At 39.9% G+C, this 13,696-nt stretch overlaps 1 protein-coding gene across 3 annotated transcripts in view; it reads left to right on the forward strand.

Annotated features, from left to right (window-relative positions):
• The first annotated feature begins 891 nt into the window (after nt 1-891).
• Nucleotides 892-13,696, forward strand: part of LOC120439818 (nuclear GTPase SLIP-GC-like) — a 31,350-nt gene continuing 18,545 nt past the window's right edge. The window contains exons 1-4 of one of the 3 annotated variants that reach the window (XM_039611044.1): nt 892-1,138; nt 6,429-6,931; nt 7,554-7,739; nt 12,112-12,204. In XM_039611044.1, coding sequence (XP_039466978.1) covers nt 6,476-6,931; nt 7,554-7,739; nt 12,112-12,204 — 735 coding nt within the window. In that variant the 5' untranslated portion in view covers nt 892-1,138; nt 6,429-6,475. The remainder of the gene's footprint in view (nt 1,139-6,428; nt 6,932-7,553; nt 7,740-12,111; nt 12,205-13,696) is intronic. The other 2 variants (XM_039611045.1, XM_039611046.1) reach the window with 2 other exon arrangements.

Consider the following 13,696-nt stretch of genomic DNA (forward strand, 5'->3'; position numbering starts at 1 on the left):
CATGTTGTTTTCCCTGCCAATCTAAAATGTTGTTTATGAAATCTGACTGTGGTTTTACATGCGTTACTGGGGTTATGAAAGCAAATACGTGTAACAAATTGTAAGGAAGAATCTATGATGGATAAACAGGAAGAAAAAGTGCTGACTGTTAGTAACCAACTAGTGGAAAGAGGGTGGGATTAAAAAGCTTATGCTATGCTTTTATTTTTTATTTTTTTTAATAATCATTATTTTTTGGTTTTCCTTTTGTTGTGGAAAACCAAAATAAACCGACAATATAACACATTACAAATACCAGGAATTTCGAGCAGTTTCTTTCATATGGACTTCGCTATCTTCTTATTATTTCCATCTCTCTCTCTCTCTCTCTCTCTCTCTCTCCCTTTTTTATGAAACACCGGATCCGTTAGTGCTCCAGCGCGCTCAGCCTGGCGCACTAGACCGAACCAAATCATGAAATAAGGGGGCAATGTTAGTCGCTGACTCGATTTCATTATTTGCTGCCAGAACAAACCGGAATTCACTCCTGTAACGCCCCCAATGGGTTAATAATGTTTTTTAAAACTAAAAGTAACTGACGGTTTACTGTTTTCTAGCGCTCATGTTATCACTTTTCACATCCTCATGACGGCTCTGTTTGTTAGTACTGAATGAAGGGGTCATAATTGTGCGATTTTATCACTGTTTATGCTACATACATATATAAGACAGTGCTCTTATTTCATGTCTTTTGTTTTTTTTTTCAATCTGTAATAATCTGTAAACTTTAATCCATTCCATTTGTTTGTCCTCAAACAAAACCGCTTTCTACATGCATCAACACCACTTCTTCGTCTCCCCCACCCCTTTTATTTTTCTCAGTTCTGCCTTTTCCTGCACGCCCACTTTATTCTGTCTAGGTTTAGCGTTGTGTTATATGTAGAGATCCACTTTCACTTGCCTTTTGCCAAACAGTCAACTACACCTTTTGCAAAACCGAGTCCCAGTTTGTTTTCAACCCTGTCTGGTTTTTTTCGATTTTTGCTTTTTGCTAGATTTTTTATTTTCACCCTGTTCCAGTGTGTGCCTCCCTGCATTTCTTTTTTAATTTACTTCTCTTATTGTCAGCTGTCTTTTTCTGTATTACTTTAAACCAAAGGTAAGTAGTTTAAACTTTTAATCTGAATTCAATAAAAGTTTATCTGAATATAGAATCAGAGTCAATGCATTTAAGGAGCAGTTGATTACAAAGGCCTAATTTTCAAGCAGTACTTTTAAAATTAAATATTACAGTTTATCTTTTAGTTTTAATTTCTTGCATATGGATGATTTTGCGCGAAAAAATGGGCCTAAGTAAGTGGCTGGAGAGATTTGAAGGTAAAGTATTGAAATGTGTCCCTGATGGGTACAGATATTGATACTGATGATGTGATCTGTTAAACATAAAATCTTTTACTAAAAGTGCTACAACATTGTTCTGCAGTCCAATGCAAACATTTTGTACATTCTCCAGAGCCGTGGGATGCGCCAGGAAGTTGGGGTGGGGAGGTTTAGGGTGTAAGAGATAACGTGTACATTGCATTCCTCTTGTCATGATCTCATACGCTCTATAAAGTCTGTGAACTAGCAAACCCAGCTGCACACAGAGCACAAGAATAAGCAGTATAAACTTAAACTGATTGGTCCACACAGCCAAGAAAATCATATCAGATGTTCTGTAGCTAAAATAACTCTTTCATCCACAAAATGGGTGGAGGTCTTAGAACTGAAGAAAAAAAGGATTGAACCAAAAGTGTCATATTAGCCAAATATTTGTTTTTTAAACTGTTATTTTTTCTGTCAAACTCAGCTTAAGTCTGAGAAAAAGTACTGTCCTCTCCTTCTGTTCTAAAAGTGTAATAGTCCATAAATATTTTGTCAGAAATATTTTTATTCTGTTTCCAGTGACATTATGTTCAGTTGAGGTACTGTTGCTGCCCATCTTAAATTGGGCTTTAGACAACTTGCCTCATTCACCCATTCACGCCCATTCATACAACCACTTTTTCTGTGCTCTTTACTTTAGACTTTCTGAATGCAGGATATTTTATTAAAGCTATTTAGCAGGAGCAAAGCAAAGGATGACTTAAATAATAATAATCAATGTTTCCTGTTTGTGTCCCACTGCTTACTTCACATCTCCCTCAGCAGCCTTTTCCAGCATTACTTTCAACAAAAAGTGAGCAGTTTGAATTTTTAATCTGAATTTAATGTCAGTGTCTCTGATTTTATATGCATTAAAGTTGGTCACAAATGTCTAATCTGTAAAGCAGCACTGTCTGGTTAAATATTTCAATTTATCCTAACAAACTTGAAGCATTTTATTATAGTTTTTTTAGTAGACAGACAAAGTGGTTTTAAGCCTCAGTTTTGTACTGTATAATGGCCATTAAGCTAACAAGAGGAGCTAGAAACGTGGCTATCATCATCCATTTTGTGAGGAAACGTGCTCAGATATATATAATTAGCACTTTATTATTTTGGTTTATTATTTATCTTTTCCTTCCACTCTGTGACATTGAGCAGTACAGAATGTGAAATATTTATGTTCACTTTCATTGCAATAAACGACTGCATGAGAGAAGCAAGTCAAAATCACTTTTGTGATTCTTTTCCCCCTGTTTTCAGAGGTATAACATTTAAAATACGTAACGCCGGTACATGTATTCCGTTACTCCCCAACACTAGTAATAAAGAAAAACAGAAACAATTTGGTGAATGCATTTAGGTTTTGGGAAGTTTTGCATTAGGGAGATTTGTGTATGAAAACAATGGAAAGATGTCAGGATTTAATATTTAGTTCAGTTTCATTTCCTTTTTATCAGAAACTGAAAGTGAGTCTTATTGTCATACTCTTTCATTAAGAACATGACACTTTTTGCCTCCAGCAGGCTTCCTGACCTTGCTTAATGTGTGACTTTCCATAGCAGTTATTTTTCTGTTATCTGGACGAGGCTATTTTATTACATATTTTATGTGTTTAATCTTCACAGAGTTAAATATAAGCATCTTTTGACTATGCCTATCTATCTAAACAGCTCTGGAAGAAGGATAGTCATGCATCAACACCACTTCTTCGTCTCCCCCACCCCCTTTTTTGTTTTCTCAGTTCTGCTTTTCCCTGCACACCCACTTTACTCTGTCTAGGGGTTGGTCTAGGTTTAGCATTGTGTTATATGTAGAGATCCACTTTCACTTGCCTTTTGCCAAACAGTCAACTATACTTTTTACAAAACCGAGTCCCAGTTTGTTTTTGGTCTTTTGTTTTTTGCTAGATTTTTCTTTTCACCCCTGTTCCAGTGTGTGCCTCCCTGCTCTTTTTTTTTTATTATTGTCAGAAGAAGAAGGAAGAAGGATAGTCAGATCCTGTTGTGCTGTTTTGTCAAAAATGTGTGTTTCTGATAAAATGGTACATGAGAATAATCTGAATAAGTTGAAACAGCACCTCTGTTTGTCACCAAACTCAAGTGATTTAACTTTTTCTTCTTTGTTATTTTTATTTAATTTATTATTATTAATTTTTGCAAAGTTTTTTTGTTTTTCTTCTTTTTCTACTTAACCCCTTTAACTCATTTGAACTTTGACATACAGACAACAATGAACCAAGACATCCAGCCACTCACGTCAGCCCTTCCTGCTTTTCTCATTCCCTGATCGGCAGATCAGGTTTTATTTGCTTTCTGACCATAGCTGGACTGGCCATTGGGCATACTGGGCATTTGCCCAGTAGGCGGTGATTTTTCATTTTTATGGGCAGATGGTTTTTTGTTTGTTTGTTTTGTTTTTTTCTGTAACGGTATAAACAATGAAAGGTCATGGATTGGCCAAAGTGTCATGATAAACTCTGGGCTGGACCAATTACAGCCGAGGAGGTTGGATGCACCCTCCCCCTTGCTTGGGCAATGGCTCCGAAAGCAGTCTTATTGCAGACAAATAGAAGAAAATGGTACTGAGGTGAAAAGGAACACGATTTGTCCCGTACTTCAGCTAGGATGAAAAAAAGACAGAAAGCTGGAGTTATTCTGCATCTTTATGCTGCACAGCTGCCTCTTCTTCTCTCCTTCTCTCCCTCCCTCTCCTGTTTGGCACTTCAATCATGAAACTGATCAATGATCAGCTGATCGGCTTTTCTGTCCCCTCTCTCTCGCTTGCCCACTTTGCGCCAGAAAGAGGAAACCAGCGGATGTCGAGCTAAACAATAGCAGCACGTTTAAGCTTGATCAGCTGTTGTTAGAATTGATTTAATATTACTTTGTAGTATCAGCTTATGTTTGCTGGAGCCACAGCTGTAAAAGCTGCTGGTGATGATGTCGGTTTGGTTAACTGGTGAGAGGGAAACATGCAGATAAAACCAGGAGATGTCCTTACTGAATCATCAGAGCTGAACAGGTGATGGAGAAACAGGTTTACCTTTTAGGTGACATGAATGAGTTGAAGGGAAGTTATGAGCTGTTTCTGAGAGACAAATAACACCAGGATCACAACTCTAATATATACCCTAAGCCAGTGGTTCCCAAACTTTTTTTGCCAGGCCCCCCTTTTTTACAAGAAAAATGTTCGCGCCCCCACCACCTAACCCCCACACACACACACACACACACAAACGCATCCTCCAAACACACACACCCATATTTTGTTTACAAACTCCATTGCGGTTTATTTCACACCTCAAACATTTAGTAAACAATTAAGCAAATACAAGTAAACGGCAATAAATTAAAGGTAGTAATAAAATATACTACTAACTCTTTTACGCTACGTCCACACCTACACGGGTAATTTTGAAAACTCAGCTGTTTCTATGCGTTTGGGCTTTTCGTCAACACGTAAACGGCGTTGCGATTCACCGAAAACGGAGATTATTTAAAACTCCTTTTTTGCGCAGCGTCAAAGGTATGTGCCTCTTTTCACGTCACGCTGTGCGCCACGTTATTGTTTACATGAGATGAATTGCAGAATGGCAGATAGAGACAAAATACTGTTACTGTTAATCTGACTATCTTCAGGTTTTACACGCTTACATATACACACGCAGTTACTGTCCCTCCATTTAGAAAGGCAGAGGCGTCACAGTGTAATTATTTTACAGTTGGTTTTTCTTTCCTGTGTAATAATATTCAACATTGCTGTCAATACATTTTTCAAAAAATGTCTCTCTGTGCAAAATGGGTTCAAAAACAAAAACAGCTGTGGGATACTGTTAGTCCGTGATTTGAACCGGGGGACCAAATTACGGCAGGATCAGCCTGATATTATTTGTATCCCGCTGTAACTTTACTGCATAAAGAGCTAACATGTCCAAAATGTCAGGAGTAGTTAGTTATTACAAGAAGTGTTTGTGAACTAAAAATCAAGAATGTGGGATACTGTTTGTCCGTGATTTGGAGAGCCCAGCGCTGCTCCCGACGCAGGGAAACTAATTTTGCAGGGGAGACCTATCTTGGCACTTGTGCAGGTGAAGCCAAAGGGAAGATATGCTTCACCATATTTTCCTGTCTTTGGCTTGGAAGGAAGTTGGTTTGGAAACGTATTTGGCGATGCTTCATCTCCTGCTTTGCGTTTGTGTGGGAGCCCCGTCAAAAACCTGTCCACAGTGTCCAAGCGCTCTTTTTTCTTTTTTTTTTCTTTTCATACCGTGCCCCCCCTGCAATGGCTCTGCGCCCCCCCCTAGGGGGCGGGCCCCACACTTTGGGAACCTCTGCCCTAAGCTATGGTAGTTTTTCCTTTCTGAAGGTATCATTTGTGCAGTCTACAATTATGTTGAAGAAATTATTATTTAATTATTGTAGTGTGTTAATAATTGATGTCTGTGCATTTGTTTTTGCATGTGCATTAAATTAAAGACGATTATGTCAATTAAGCATCATGAGGCGGAGGGTGGGGCCCTATTTTTGTTTTTTGGGGGGATAGGATTTGTCAACCCTATTAGTTAGGTTATTTAATATTTCCGTTAAGTACTGTTTAGAATACCAGAATAGGGAGGATGGTGTAGGTTTAAGTTTATTAGATTGATACATATATACCAACAAGACAGTGTACATCACTGTCACAACAGTGTTTGTTTTCGTTCAAAGGCTTTATGGTTTTTCCTATATAACCTGGTGGGCTGGTCTCTCGATTTTTTGTCCCAGTCCATCCCTGGCTGGACCCAGTTAATACATACAGGTGAGTTTGTTTTAGAACTATTATGGTGCGCTAATTACATTAAATTTCAACGTATCGGTTTGTCGCAGGTTGTGGTTTAGCATCAGGTGAGGGGTAGAGCGAGTTCAGGTGACAGCGGCAGGGGAGGCTGGGAGAAAGAGCTGATGGCTGCGACGGTGTGAAACGAGTGGCTTCGAGTTGTGAACTAAATAAAAACTATTAGTGAAACGTGACGCAGAACTGTCTCCTTGTGTGTGTCGTAACAGAGATCAGTAACAGAGTGATACAGTTGTGCCCAGCTTGCTGCTACGACATGTCAAACCCACAGAATCTACAGCAAGGTCACGCACTGGCTCAAATGTTGGCCGACATGGCGGACTTGCAGCAGCAGCAGGCGCGGATGCTACAAAACCTTTTGACTCAGTTTGGGGCCGCTGCGACTCCGCTCCACCTGGATGAGCTGAAACTCTCTCCAGAAGACCATCGTCGCCGCTTCCGTGGTTGCCGCATGGGACCACAAGACCGGCCTTCGGCTTTTGCCCAGCAGCTCCGGTACGATGCGGAGAGGTGGCTGCATCCTGGCCCGACACAAGGGGAGGCGCGGCTGCTGGAGGCTGTCGTTCTGGAGCAGTTTGTGGAGGGGCTGCCAAGGGAAATGGCGGACTGGGTCAAGTGTCACAAGCCGCCCAATCTGGAGGTGGCAGTGAGGCTGGCTGAAGACCACATGGCAGCGCGGACAGAAAACCCTGGAAGATCGCTGCCAGGGGAGGTAAGCATCTGCCAAAGAGTGATTTTCGATGTTTTGGTTTTTTAAGTCTAATATCTTTACTTATATTAGTAAATAGACTTTAGTCAACAGGGTTTATGAAGGGGTTGTGTATAAAATAAAGAAATGATCTGTTTTTCAAGTATCTTTATGACTTTATGCGTATTTGTACCCATATTGTCATCAATCCAGTTCTTTTTGATTATAGAACTGTGATGTTATATTTGTTATTTCTGATGCCCTCTTGGCTAGCTCTCTCTTGAAAAAAACATTTTTATTGTCAATTACTTTTTACCCGGATAACTAAAGGATATATAACAGTTACTTTGCCAAAAAATAGATTGCAGTAGCTACTTTTTGATAGAAATGTTCTCTAAGTTACTTGATATTCGTCATGAGAGATATTTTTGACAGATTTTAAGTCAACAAGTAATTTATAACAGCTTAAATTCCTGCAGTAAATTTTTTTGGCAAATGCTGGAAACCCCTTTTTGGCAGGTGATCACTTTTTGGTACCCTACTGGCCCCGAGGAGCAAACTTTCTGGGCCTGTGCCAGCGACACTGACCATCGAGGACCACTGGCTACGCTCCAACAACCATTTCCTCTCTGCTTTCTCTCCCCAGGTCCTGGCAGTGACAGACGCTGTACCTAGCTCACTGGGGGCTCCACAGATGCAGGGACAGGTGTGTGAGCAGTGTGGGAACCTGGGACATTTTCAACAGGAATGCCCGCACATGGAGGTGCAGGAGTACAGTGTTGCTGGGATGTCTACACCCAACCCTGGTCGAGGAGGGATGTACAGCGTTCTGGTAAGGTGCCAAGGGATTGTACGACAGGGAATTGGGGTTGCATGCAGACTAGTCCACCAGTTTGGCCTGGAGCATTGTTGGAGGAGTTGGTGAAAGTTAGATGTGTGTATTAGCGGTGGGCAGGCACGTTCGGGGGGGAGGGGCTTGAGCACCTGCCCCTTTCCTGATCGGTGCCCCAAGTGCCCTTTTCTTGAGTCCAATTTTTATTTTTTTTATTTTTTTTATTATTATTTTTTGTTTATTTTTGTGTGCGTGTGGAGTCCTGTCTGTTCCCCTCAACAATATTATTTAACTATTAACCATAGTTTTGCTAAATAAAAGGATGTGGCTTGCATCAGTCACATGACTACCATTAACCAATGATCGCCCTTGATGGCAGAGTGCGCTGGTTATGAACCGGGAACGAACTTGCAAAGAGCACGCGCATTGCAGAGTAGTGATGTGTGATACCACTGATTTCCTTTCCTATCCGATACCAAGTAAAATTCTGGGTGGTATCGACGATACTGATCCGATAACGATACTTTGAACAAAAACGTATTTTTTTTTATTGTATCTCAAATTATAGCATCATAATGATTACAGGACATCAGATTACTTGTTCTTATCACTTAATAATGCAGAATTCATCATATAAAAATAAAAAACCTGAAGTTGTGCGCTATTTGAACACCTTGCCTGCCTGCAGCACTAAAGGACTCCGTGAGAGACGTCTGTCTCGCCCTAGCAGCACCTGTCTCTGTCCACTCCTCCTCTTCAGTTCGCCTCAACATACGCTTGTCATATTCTGTGATATGATTTACTCTGAGGTGTTTGACAAATTTGTGGTGTTGCCACAACGCCTCACTTTCTTGCCACATGTATCGCAAACCACGTCTGTGGATGTAAAATACGCACATAACTCCAGTTACGCTCAGTCATTGTTGTGAGTGCGCACGCCAAGGGGCTGTGACACATTTAATTCAATTTCAATTCAATTCAATTCAATTGTATTTATATAGCGCCATATCACAACAAAAGTCACCTCAAGGCGCTTCATAGGTACAGAGAAAAACCCAACAATCATATGACCCCCTATGAGCAAGCACTTTGGCGACAGTGGGAAGGAAAAACTCCCTTTTAACAGGAAGAAACCTCCGGCAGAACCAGGCTCAGGGAGCGGCGGCCATCTGCTGCGACCGGTTGGGGTGAGAGAAGGAAAACAGGATGAAAGACATGCTGTGGAAGAGAGACAGAGGTTAATAACAGATATGATTCGATGCAGAGAGGTCTATTAACACACAGTGAGTGAGAAAGGTGACTGGAAAGGAAAAACTCAATGCATCATGGGAATCCCCGGCAGCCTACGTCTATTGCAGCATAACTAAGGGAGGATTCAGGGTCACCTGGTCCAGCCCTAACTATATGCTTTAGCACAAAGGAATGTTTTAAGCCTAATCTTGAAAGTAGAGATAGTGTCTGTCTCCTGAATCCAAACTGGAAGTTGGTTCCACAGAAGAGGGGCCTGAAAACTGAAGGCTCTCCCTCCCAGTCTACTTTTAAATACTCTAGGAACAACAAGTAGGCCTGCAGTGCGAGAGCAAAGTGCTCTAATAGGGTGATATGGTACTACAAGGTCATTAAGATAAGATGGGGCCTGATTATTTAAGACCTTGTATGTGAGGAGCAGGATTTTGAATTCAGCCAATCAAGGGAAGCCAAAACAGGAGAAATATGCTCTCTCTTTCTAGTCCCTGTCAGTACTCTTGCTGCAGCATTTTGGATTAGCTGAAGGCTTTTCAGCGAGTTTTTAGGACATCCTGATAATAATGAATTACAGTAGTCCAGCCTGGAAGTAATAAATGCATGAACTAGTTTTTCAGCATCACTCTGAGACAGGATATTTCTAACTTTAGAGATGTTGCGCAAATGGAAGAAAGCAGTCTTACATATTTGTTTAATACGTGCGTTGAAGGACATGTCCTGGTCAAAAATGACTCCAAGGTTCCTCACAGCATTACTGGAGGCCAAGGTAATGCCATCCAGAGTAAGAATCTGCTTAGATACCATATTTCTAAGATTTTCGGGGCCGAGTACAATAACCTCAGTTTTATATGAATTAAGAAGCAGAAAGTTAGCGGCCATCCAGGTCTTTATGTCTTTAAGACATTCCTGCAGTTTAACTAATTGGTGTGTTTTACCTGGCTTCATGGATAGATAGAGCTGCGTGTCATCTGCATAGCAGTGAAAATGTATGCTTCTAATGATGTTGTCTAGGGGAAGCATGTATAATGTAAACAGAATTGGTCCTAGCACCGAACCCTGTGGAACACCATAATTGACCTTAGTGTGTGAAGAGGACTCTCCATTTACTTGAACAAATTGGAGTCTATTAGATAGATATGATATAAACCACTGCAGTGCAGTACCTTTAATACCTACAGCATGTTCTAATCGCTCTAATAGGATATTATGGTCAACAGTATCGAACGCTGCACTAAGGTCTAGCAGGACAAGCACAGAGATGAGTCCACTGTCAGAGGCCTTGAGAAGATCATTTGTAACCTTCACTAAAGCTGTTTCTGTGCTGTGATGAGCTCTGAAACCTGACTGAAACTCTTCAAATAAGCCATTCCTCTGCAGATGATCTGTTAGCTGTTTCACAACTACTCTTTCAAGGATTTTTGATATGAAAGGAAGGATAGAGACTGGCCTATAATTAGCTAAGACTGCTGGGTCTAGAGATGGCTTTTTGAGTAAAGGTTTTACTACAGCCACCTTGAAGGCCTGTGGTACATAGCCGATTATTAGAGATAGGGTGATCATATTTAAGATCGAAGAATTAATTAATGGCAGGACTTCTTTGAGCAGTTTTGTAGGAAAGGGGTCTAAAAGACACGTTGATGGTTTGGAGGAATTAATTATTGAAGTTAACTCAGAAAGATCAATTGGAGAAAAAGAGTCTAACTTAACATCAATGGTACTAAGAGTAGCTGTAGTAGCTGTTTACCCTAAATTACTAAAATATCAATATTTTAATGTGAGAATCGAGTCTAGGACATAAATGACTGGTATCGGAGGAATCGATATTTCAGTATCGATCCACACATCACTAGTGCAGAGCTGTAGGAGACTGATGCAACAAAAGCCAGTAAGTAGGTGTACAGCGTACTGTTTAGTCTACAGCACACAGCAGTATTAGCTTATTTTGTACTCGTTGGTAAACTGTCTTGTGACAACTGACGAATTGAAACAAATGAGCGTGCTGTGTGTGTAACAGCGCAACAAACATTAACTGTCCTTTTATTTACTGCACAAGTAATGCTGGTCTTAGTCACCAGCTAACTGGGTAACGCTGTCATGGGTCTGTAGCTCTGTCCACCGTCCACCAAGTTACATGGCTTTTCCCTGCCATTCTGGAGGGCTTATATTTCACTAAAAACTATCTAATATGCATGTCCACATAATTATGGTTCATTATAATTACGGTATTATAAAAAAACACTGTTTTAAAGAAAATGTATTAAACGGAATATATTAGATTTATATTTCAAATATGACAAAATGCTGATTTTACAGCAGCAACATTATTGTATCTCTACAGTTTAAGCATTTAATAAGCTTTCTGCCTGCACAGAGTAGATAGTCAAACAAATTGAATCATCATAAATACTTTATTATATATTTATTACTTAATTTTTAAATTTTAATTACTTTATTATTAGAGCGCTAGGAATAAACAATAAGGATTCTTGATCAGGACCATGATGCAAACATGTGGCCATAGTAGGATATATGCAGTATTCTGGAGAAGGTATAAAATATCACTGTATGTGCATGTGCACCTCTATGTGTGTGTGCATATTTTATGTATATAGAATTTTTTTTCATTATTACTCATTGTCCAGACATGCCCTGTAAGGACACAGTGACATAAGGAGCTTTGTGAGGCTAAACGCAGTGGATCCCTCTCTGGCTGGAATAAAAAAAAACAGCACAGGTCACAAGAACACATGTACCAGTTGTTGCATTGCAGAGGTATTCCAGTATAAAACAATGATAAACACACCTGCAATGTTTTGGTTCTATAACATTTTTCTCTTATTGTTTTATTATAGAATAGATGGGTGAGTTTTTAAGTGTGGATAATTAAATAATAGTTTATTGCAATAGTAAATTGTGCCTCAGATGGACAGCAAGTGGAGAGTGATAAATGAGATGAGGAGATGGGAGGAGGAAGAGAGGCAAAGAGTGATTCATAGGCAGAGCCTAGTTTGTTTCTCACAGTTTTGTTGCCTTATGGTTCCTGACATGGCACTTTCACCAATCTTTTTATTATTATCTCATAGCACTTGTTTAATCAGCTACCATCTCTCCTATGGACTTTTTACAGTCTCCAGTCTCAGCTCAACACAGCCCGTTCCTCCTGCACTATCAGGAGCAGGAGCAGCAGAAACTCCTCAACAGCAACATTGTACCCCATCAGGTAAAACATAGGCTACGTTTGCTTTGCATTGTCCCCACCTGATGACAGTGATGTAGTATGATGCGATTCCGTATTAGATTCTTAAAGAATGTGTGTTGTTGTTCAGCCTGGTTCTATGTGCCTGTTTTTAACTTTGAGCACCCGCCCCTTTAAACATCTCTGCATGGCCCTGGTGGTGGGCGGATCGAACCAAAATATAGATACCAAAGTTTGTATTGATATTGATAAATAGGAGCATAATGAGACTGATATTAGTTTCTGTCTTGATACATGCTCAATCATCCAGGTAAGTAAATCCCAAGTTTTCCCAACTATATAAAGTGCAAATGTTTATAAGGTTGGGGAAACCTGCAGTTAGCTGAGACTGAAGAAGTCACTTGGATGAGTGATGAAACGTTTCTCCCACTGAAAACAGTATGTCCAGATGAACAGAATCAACTTTTTGGGATACTAGTTTCTGTTTCTTTGTTACTCCTAGATTCATCAAAGAGGCAACCTGGCCATCTATCTAAGTGCTGCTGCTTTCAAGTGTCATAATAACATATATTGTAATTGAAACAAATATCCCAAATATATCATAACACCTTTGTTTTAACTGTAAAAGGGATACTGTGCAGTTACTATATTTAAACTACAAGTAGATGTGATACAGACTTCTCATTATATGTTTTCTGTCCTTGGTTGTAATTAATAATCCAAAGAAAAAAAATCCCCCAAACACTTACAGGTCAGGAAAATTCATTCCGATTTAGCAGTTTGATCCACCATCCACCATAATTATTAAAAAGCATCAATATCTGTATCAGAATCGTTGATACTGGGCTTTTATTTACTTAGTATAAAAGGATACCAAATCCAGCAGTATCTCACACCACTAATGCGCATGGGGAAATTCATGACAGTCCTATTGTGTCACCCCACCCCTACCCTGCAAAAACCACACCCTGCTACATAGTGATAGCAACAACTGATTTGGATCAGGTGAGGATTATTGAAATTCAGATAATGAACCAGCATGCCTTCATTCTTCATATATATACACTAAGGTGACCTGAGTCAAAGCAAAGCCCCAGTCACACAAGCCTTAACACCACCCTGCGACTTAAAGTTCTTACAACCTCCACCAACCACTAAACAACTGTTGTAGTTGTCTGATGTTGGAATACACATTTTACCCTAACAGCTGGTGGTTGCCAGGGATGGGGTGGTCACCAACTGGTCTCTAGGTCTGTGTCACTGGTGCTGAATTAGGCAGAAATATTGACTCATGGGATCATGTTTACTGAGAGGCAAGAATGCAAAAGTTTTCCATTTTTTAAAAATCTCTGTGCTAGTTGAGAATATACAGGTCCTTCTCAAAAAATTAGCATATTGTGATAAAGTTCATTATTTCCTGTAATGTACTGATAAACATTAGACTTTCATATATTTTAGATCCATGACACACAACTGAAGTAGTTCAAGCCTTTCATTGTTTTAATATTGATGATTT

This window comes from Oreochromis aureus, linkage group 4 (genome assembly GCF_013358895.1).
Source record: "Oreochromis aureus strain Israel breed Guangdong linkage group 4, ZZ_aureus, whole genome shotgun sequence".
Lineage (NCBI taxonomy): Eukaryota > Metazoa > Chordata > Actinopteri > Cichliformes > Cichlidae > Oreochromis > Oreochromis aureus.